This window comes from Callorhinchus milii, unplaced genomic scaffold, assembly GCF_018977255.1.
Source record: "Callorhinchus milii isolate IMCB2004 unplaced genomic scaffold, IMCB_Cmil_1.0 Scaffold21, whole genome shotgun sequence".
Taxonomy (NCBI): Eukaryota; Metazoa; Chordata; class Chondrichthyes; order Chimaeriformes; family Callorhinchidae; genus Callorhinchus; species Callorhinchus milii.
This window is the reverse complement of record NW_024704762.1, coordinates 10,480,456-10,488,655: the sequence shown is the minus strand read 5'-3', so window position 1 is coordinate 10,488,655 and position 8,200 is coordinate 10,480,456. Positions and strand designations below refer to the sequence as shown.

The 8,200-nt window shown below is 46.7% G+C and overlaps 1 protein-coding gene and 2 long non-coding RNA genes across 3 annotated transcripts in view; 2 read left to right on the top strand and 1 right to left on the bottom strand.

Annotated features, from left to right (window-relative positions):
* Positions 1–141: 141 nt before the first annotated feature.
* The window catches only part of LOC103189689 (protein unc-13 homolog A), a 71,400-nt gene continuing 63,341 nt past the window's right edge, over positions 142–8,200 (bottom strand). Inside the window, exons 37-43 of the mRNA XM_007910172.2 lie at positions 7,184–7,213; positions 6,970–7,026; positions 6,627–6,707; positions 5,321–5,468; positions 3,055–3,147; positions 2,516–2,675; positions 142–2,111 (exon numbers count right to left, since the gene is read on the bottom strand). Of these exons, the coding sequence (XP_007908363.1) occupies positions 1,826–2,111; positions 2,516–2,675; positions 3,055–3,147; positions 5,321–5,468; positions 6,627–6,707; positions 6,970–7,026; positions 7,184–7,213 (855 nt within the window). The 3' untranslated portion in view covers positions 142–1,825. The remainder of the gene's footprint in view (positions 2,112–2,515; positions 2,676–3,054; positions 3,148–5,320; positions 5,469–6,626; positions 6,708–6,969; positions 7,027–7,183; positions 7,214–8,200) is intronic.
* LOC103189687 lies at positions 2,044–2,731 on the top strand. Its single transcript, XR_489086.2, has 2 exons — positions 2,044–2,157; positions 2,596–2,731. It is a non-coding gene; the product is annotated as an uncharacterized LOC103189687 (long non-coding RNA).
* On the top strand, positions 3,156–5,235 carry LOC103189688. Its single transcript, XR_489087.1, has 3 exons — positions 3,156–3,254; positions 3,725–3,945; positions 5,026–5,235. It is a non-coding gene; the product is annotated as an uncharacterized LOC103189688 (long non-coding RNA).

The following is an 8,200-nucleotide window of genomic DNA, read 5'->3' as shown; positions in this document are numbered from 1 at the left end:
GTTTAGTTTGAAGCCCTCGGGCTGCTGCTGGTCTGTGACCACCTGAGATATATCAACAATCCAAATGGAAACAATCATACCCAGAGAAATACTAAGGTTAAAATTTTATTTCATGAGATGTGTGTGTGGAGATGTCTGGGGGGGGTGGGGGGGGGGCGGAAGTGTTTGTGGATGGGGTTGGAAATCGCTTGGAGGTTCTGTGTACCACATACAAATGTAATCACCAAGAATTAAATGGAGTTTCATTTTTGTTTGCTGAAGATACAAAACGTAAAACATTAAAAAACATAACAGGATAATTAACATGTTTTGTGCTTAAAGGCCAGTTTGGAAGCAAAACATGAAACTTCAACCAGAAAACAGGAATTGTACGCCACCGTGTATTTGAGTACAATAATACTCTGCTGCCTCCTGTATCGTGTGCCATCATTCTCAGCGTGCTCAGTGCTGAAAGTGAATGGGGGGTTAAATCACAATGGAAACTGTTGATTTAAAACATGTACACTCATGCTAGTCTTTTAAACAGTCATATATGTCTTTTTACACACACACACACACACGAGTCACTGAACAAGATGAATATTCAGCCATTGAAAGTGCCAGACCCTTCCTTTTGTTTGCAACAGTTTTACTGCCATGCATTTCCCAGTGTGTTTCCTTTTTATACAAAAAGAAAATTTTCCATTTTTACAATGAACCTAAGAGACGGCAATTATAAGGCAGCAAAAAAAGCGTGTCCCCACAGTGCAGGTGTGAAGGTCTCCCACTGTTGGTACAGCCACGGTCATTGTCAAACTAAACACTAATTACTCTACATGTTGGGCTCACACGATTGGACCAGAGTTTTTTGTAAAATTATCCCGAGGCCCGAGAGAAACAGTGTGTTGTGAGGGTCTATGTGAGGCTCTGCGCATGTAGTGAGTGTGTATGCGTGGCTGGGTGAGTGTGAATGGATGCAGTGAGGAGTATGTGTGGCTGGGTGAGTGTGAGGAGTATGTGTGGCTGGGTGAGTGCGTGTGTGAGTGCTGTGAAGGCCGGGGCAGGTCGCGGTGACTGGCTGTCAGTCTGTTGCTGTGCGGCCGTTTCCCACTCATTATTTTAGTTAAAAAATATTTCATCATCGGGGAAGCAGAAAGCTAACACTCTGTAAACCTGCTCAGCAAATGGCCGTCCCAAACCACAACCGAACCTAACAGAGGAAGGGGATGAGAGTGGTAAACACAGTCACTGTTAAACCCTGTTTTACAAAATACTTTGGTCCAATCCTGTGGTTCATGTTGAACCTGTTTGCAAATCCAGCTCCGAGTAACAAAATCTGTTCCAAAAAGTCCCGACTGTGGAATGTGTAAGAACGGGGCTACAGCAGTGGGTATAAAGACACTTTGGCAGTTCAGTGTTTTGAAGAGGAAGGTAACTGAGGCTTTCCACAAGAGGTTTCCAAGGTCTCTCAGCTGTCGGTCTCTCCACAAGGACAGGATCACAGTGCTTATTGGACACAGGCTCGGGAGAGTCATGCGGGGTTTATTTACACCAATGATGTTAGCCTCAGGGTGAAGTCAGTCTGATTGGTGCCTCCGCTGTGCTGCCTCATGAACAAAAGGAAATTAATTGTCCACGTGGCAAAAAAANCCTCCAGGAACATGCAGATCCCAGCGGCCGCCTCCTCACTCACCACTTTTTTTTGCTTATTAGATAATTTGGATATGTTTCATTAGATGAACAAGAGAGAGAGAGAGAGACAAAGCTTGGGACAGCCCTGACCGATGAAAGTAATAAATGGACGAATCGTTCTACCTACTCTGAACCCCGTGTTTTTTTTGTTTCCTCAACTGCCCTCCTCGGCCGAGCGGATGTCCGATTTCAACTTGACGAACTCCTTGGCGACCTCATCGTTGTTCCTCTGGGAGAGGATGCGGAGGACGGTGAGGCCCGTCTCGTCCATGTGGATCCTGCGGCCGAGTGGGAGCCAGCAGGCACAGCTGCCTCGCTGCACCATGTCCCTTAGCTGCAGCACTGCCATCCCCACACTGCGGTCCTCACGGGCAAAGCAGTAATCCTTCACGCAGATCTGCAGCTCGTAGCCCTCCGGCCCGGTCTCAGCGCTCAGCGTGCTGCAACGGAGGACAAGACCACAGGATGTCAATGCCACAGTTTACCGTATGTTCTGTGAAGCGCTTTGAGACCTCACAACACGTGCTAAAGTGCAATATCAAATGCAAAGATTAGTATTTAATAATCCTCATACAATAATCCTCAGTAATTATTACACGTCCCCTCTTCTGTTTTCGTTCTGGTCACTTGTCAAACAACGCCCGTGCAGCGCTGGTGTGAAAGGTTTGGATGAGGAAGGCCCTTCCGCTTATTTCATTCAACTTCCTCCTTTCCATCCCCATGTACAACCTCCCCATTAACATCCCCAGCATATGTAACTTTATCTCATTTTAAAGACAGATCTTCTGTGACTAACCACTGCCGCCTGCCCGCTTTAATGGGATGATTGAAAGAGAAGACATACAAAGGGAAGGTCTCGCTGAATTTGGGTGCCCAGCTGTTGTTTTTTGATTTTGTGGCAAATTTCCTCTTCTTGTCACTCAGGTGGGGCCCGATCATGTTCACCTCCACAAATGGACGGAAGATACCAGTGGTTTGCCACTTGAGGTCATTGGCTGCCACGACTGCAGAGGAAATCAGACGCGGGCAGATAGTAAATGTTATAGCAATGTTACTTCAACATGATATACTGTGCAATCATTTTATCAATTTCAAAACGGATGTCAGTCGGGAATGTTGGTCAGCTCTCAGCAACGGCCAATCTTATCGTGCTGCCGGGATGCAGACTGTGGGTAGGAGCTCGGATCAGGAACCTTGCCCCTCCCCATTCACTTCCCACATTACGCTGTCCATAAAGCAGGGACACATTCCCCTGGTGAAAGGTTCAGGTTGCGTGTGTGTGTGTGAAAGTGGGTGCGCGTTAAACATGACTGTGGTTCGGAACATGGGAATATAAATCTTACTGTGAGGCCTGACAGTGGTAATCATACAATTGAAACAAACCTTTAACCGTGACCTTGTGCTCTCCGGTTCCTGGATGTGTGAAAATCTCTACGTGAACGGACACCTCACCCACCGGATCATCCACACCCGAACCTGCAAAACCAGAGAGGACGGTAAATCACAGCCTGTGTGACATGGCGGGACTGGGCTGTGTAACAAGCATTCGTAGCCGGACTCACTGTGTGCGAAGTGAGGCCGTGGTAAGTAACCAGAGCGGCTCGATGAGTCACATGCTTAAACTCATCCAAACAACGGGCGATGTCCTGCCCCCTCTGGCTCAAGGCAAGCAAACACAACTGGGTCCACTCTGGCAAGCAACTGGGTCCCAAGTTGGCAAATTTAGTGCAATATAAAACATTCTACATTCAAATTCTAGTGCAATTCAAAGTCACTCACACACACACACACCGCCATATCTCGCGTCCACAAGGCAGGCCCATCAATTCAGTTTGTTTGGGTCTGTGATATTGCAATGCAAAAACTAAGCCTGTTTTGTGTGTGTGTGTGTGTGGGGGGGGGAGGGGGAGAGTGTAAGAATTGGCAGATATAAATCGTTTTTTCAGGGCTTTTTCCTCTCCCTACAAACTGAATATGTGCACAGCAACAAACTTTGGTTCAGAGGCAATTCCAATTTCAGGTTCTTACACTTTCCTTTTAACCCAAATTAAAGAGTCTTCCGGAATCAGTCGTAGCAAGCAAACCGTTGCAGTGCTAACCCCATGCTGTTCAAAGCTGCCGCCTACAAAATAACTCATGACGACTCCTTAATTTGGATAAATGAGTACGAGCTTGTGGAAGCCCCACTATGGCCTGAACTGAACAGCTGATTCAAGCCAATACACTCTAATGCTGGCACGAATGGCAACATTAGTCCGGACGTACCCTTCTCAGGTAAAACCTCCTCGCTAAGGGTAAACCTAATACCCTTCCCGCCATGCACTGAGGTGTGCAATCAAAGCCGGACCGCAGGCGAGAATGAAAGGAAGAAGAGAGTGAAAGTAAGAACACACACAACAGACAGCGGCAGCAGTCACCCTGGGAATCATCTCCTCCCCCCACGATTCTCTCTGCCCACATCTACATTAGTCTTTACAAAGCTGGAGTCAGTCATATTTTCACAGCACGCAACAGGTTAATAGCTATAGAAAATAGGATCGGGGGGAAGCCATTCAGCCGTGAAACCTGTTCCCCAGTTTATTAGCTCGCAACACATTTCCCCGGCTCTTTCTCACGGCTCCCCTGACTTCCCAAAGTATCAGCCATCTCCCTTTTAAAAATCCCAATAGATTTGTCCCCTACTGACCCTGTGGGACAGTTGGTTCCCCAAATCTCTGCCCTGACGATCTCCCCTCTAACCGCCAGCGGCTGGCGTTTAAGGTGCAGATCGTTTAAACAACAATTCCCAAAAGTTCACTTAAACGTGGGGCAAATTTACTCATAGTTTGTGAGATTAACCCCTTGAGAAAATGCAACCAGGCTCCGTGTCTGCACCACTGAGTGCCACGCCAGACTAAAGAGAATAAAGAACAGTTAACGATTTCCACAGTAAACAACAGAGCAGCCCACCAGAGACTCGATATTACAATCGTTTCGCAGCTGCTTATCACGTTGGGCAAAGCAGCCTATTGATCCAATCGCTTTCGTCATATATATCATATAAATAAATCATCTTACGGTTTCTAAGCAAGTCTCTGGATAGCTTTGGAGGCTGGTTGGGGCGATAATACAGTAATAACGGTGGGGAGGATGCATAATTAATTTTATTCCTTCGTTTCCTGTTTTTGAATTGTAAATCACTGCTCTCTGCAGCACTGGAATTACAGTTTTAATGAATGCATCGGGAGCTTTTTGTTATAAATAATAATAATACTGCGAGAGGGGCTGGGGATGGGGGGTGCATACCAGAGCAGCCCAGAATTTGCAGACTTTAAACACGGCCTTCATTTTTAAAGCCTTTTTTTTCTATTTAAGAAAATCTGCAGAAAAAAATACTGACTTTAAAGTGAAATCTGAATTCAACTGGGACAGCCCCCCCTCCCCACGGGTGACGTAGCTGGTAACGTGATATGATGCCAGGAATACAGTGTTAAATACCCTTCACTGACTGTTCCTGTGATAGGACGAGGTGTTGTCCCAATAAAACCTGCTAACCCCAGCTCCAATCATCAGTGATCTCCAAGTTACTGAACACACAAAACACGACCGAACAACAAAGCTTCCAGGCTTCTCTCCACCTGTCGCTGCCGGGGGGAAATACAGCACTTACCCTGCGCTGACTGCGACTGGATGAATGTTTTGATGAGGGTATCGGTGGCCTGCGTGTAGAGGGACAGAGCGTAGCGGAGCGATTGCAGGTCCGTGCTTTTCTCTAGGAAAGTCTTCTTCAGACCAACGCCGCCTGCGTGGAAATATTGCTGAGACAGAAAAGTCCATCAATCAGCAACAGGCGACAGAATAAACCTGTTGTTATATTTTCAATTTAAATTGTATTTTTTGCTTCATTTAAGCTGCAAAGGGTTGAATATTTGTGTGCAATTGGCTGCTGTGTTTTCGCCCATAAAATCTACAATCAATTCACTTTACAGTGAGGCGCTTTGAAGCATCTTGTGATTAGGCGCTATGTCAAATCAAGGATTATTATTATTTTCAAAGAAAGCAAACCCGGGAGTTTCGCTAGATTCTGAAATTCTCTGGCTTCAGGATCCCACACACAGAATGTAATGGTAAAGGTAATGTCTGGGAATAACCCCGGAGGTTAGTTAGTATAGATCGGAGACGATATATCCAATCTGGTGAAAGGGACAAGACCGTATGAGAGCTTTGTTATTTCATTACAGTGATTAACAATAAGGCGGTGACTCACTAAAGTCCATCAATGAAGGTTTTATAAGCGTCCTGGCAAAACCTCCCTCTTCCCCAATCCTGTGTAAATCCAACTGATGATTTCATTTAATATAACGGAAATTAAATCAGGATTCAGTAACAAAGCACCGAACACACTGATGCTAGGAATCGCACTAGGATTACGGATCTTTAAATGGCTTTGCACCTGGTGCTCTGATCGTGACTGAGAGTGCAATAACGTGATGGTGGCCATCAAACACTGGTGATAAAGAGGAGGGAGTTTTAATCTCCCGATGTCCTGGTCCCAGATAACATGGGCTGGGTGGGATGCTGGCTGTGCGCAAACTGCTCTGTTTTGCCCACAGTCACTACACTTGGCAGCAATTAACCTGTTAACACTGAGATGATTGGAGGTTATATCAAATATAAAGATTATTGTTAATATTATTTGAACTGATGGTCAGATGCAAATTTTCTAGTTCTATCTTACATCAAATACCGTTTTAAATTGTTTACTCTGTTTTGATTACCGAATTATCTCATCTCCCTGCCGACAGCTAAATTTGGCCAAACACACAAGACCGTTCCACCCTTGTAATTCTGCCACAGGCCTGACTGGTAAATATTCTTATTTCCTGAACCCATCATAAGTTGTCCCAGGAGAAAGGGCAAATTTACAACATAACCTCCTGCATGGAGAATACGAACGCCTCTTTAACACTCGTTACCTTAATGGTGTCCAGGGCCAGCTCCACCACAGCGCACTGCTTGGGGGACAGACTCTTGGCTTCCTCTCTCACCATGTGGTCCTGAAATACAAGCAGACTTGAGGCAACTAAAGGGCAGTAAGTAGTGTGGTACACCCCCATCTGTGCAAGCCAACACTACATCAACCCCCCCTCCCACCACCACCCTGTGCAAGCCAAGCCAACACCACATCAACCCCCCACCCCCCTGTGCAAGCCAACATCACTCCGAAAACCCTCCTTAAAGTTAGCATTCTTCCGCCAAAGAGTTTTAAACCCCCTCCCTCCCCCCACACAGAGACTACCTTCCGCTGCGTACTCATACCTTCAACTTGGACAGATGGCCCAGCTCTTTGGCAGCGTTGAAGATGAGCTGTGTGCCCTGTGTACAGTCAGACACACAGAGGTTCAATAAAACACCACCACCCAGCTACAGTAATGTGTTTTTATATCAAATGGAACAATTACAATCTTGCACTGCACAAAACATTGTCAAAACTACAGTCACAGAGACATTCAACACCGAGTTATTCTCTTACATCGCTGTGACACACCTGCTTCACCCTGCCCTGAAAAGAGAGTAGTTATTATTGGCAAATGCAGAAATCCATCCAACACGAAAACCATCATCAACAAGAATCAACTCCACAGGGGGTGGGTGGGAGAGTGGAGACGGTGGTGGGCGGGGGGGGGGGGGGGGGGGAGTGCTTTCCCCGGAATGATCCAGAGGCAATCGCGCTGAGAATCTCTGACCGATGAATCCAAAATCACTGTTCGTTTGTGTCAACCCCACTTAGTGTTTGTGTATCACCGGGTGGGCTCTCCTCTCCCACACACATTTCAGTGACATCCTTGAGCTGGAAACTCAAAACTATTCACTCCCCTCCACTGGGCAGAAAGGCCGCCCGGCTCTGGATCCACACGAGTGGCGGAGCGTTTCAGAACATTCCGGAACGTTGTGAATTCTTAAACACGGCCTTGGTTTTTTTTTTCTCTGCAAATTTAAGAAACTGCAGGAAACCCAACCAAGTGCTTCCAGAGTCGAGACTGGATTCAGCAACGAGCCAGATCCTCTCGCTCTGAAATGCTCAGCTACTGCAGTCAATCTCGACGTCGCATTGCTGCCGGCGCTGGCTTTACTCCTCAGGGCAACAGAGTGTTACAATCTGCAGTGGTATAACCCTCCCAAAGGCTGATGCTGTCCTAATGCCTGACTCACCGCATGGCTAATCAGCCATGAATAATGCACAAGAAACTTCTCTTGGGCCCCATCCACGCCAGCTCTGGCTCAGGTAGTAAATCTCGCCGATATAATTCTGTCTTCTCACACGGTGCGAGTGACTGGTGATAGCTTACACTCTGCCCATCATTGACGGAAGTTAGTTTCAAGCTCGGCTGTGAGCGCAGGAACCATGCGGTGGCTGAGAATAACCAGCCAGTCAGCAGGTCGGCAAGACAGGAATAGGAGGAGGCTGTTCCCGCCAGTTAATGAGATCTCGGCAGATCTTATCCCATTTGCCAGCCTTTCACCTCTTCTCCAAATAGGAGCGTTCTCA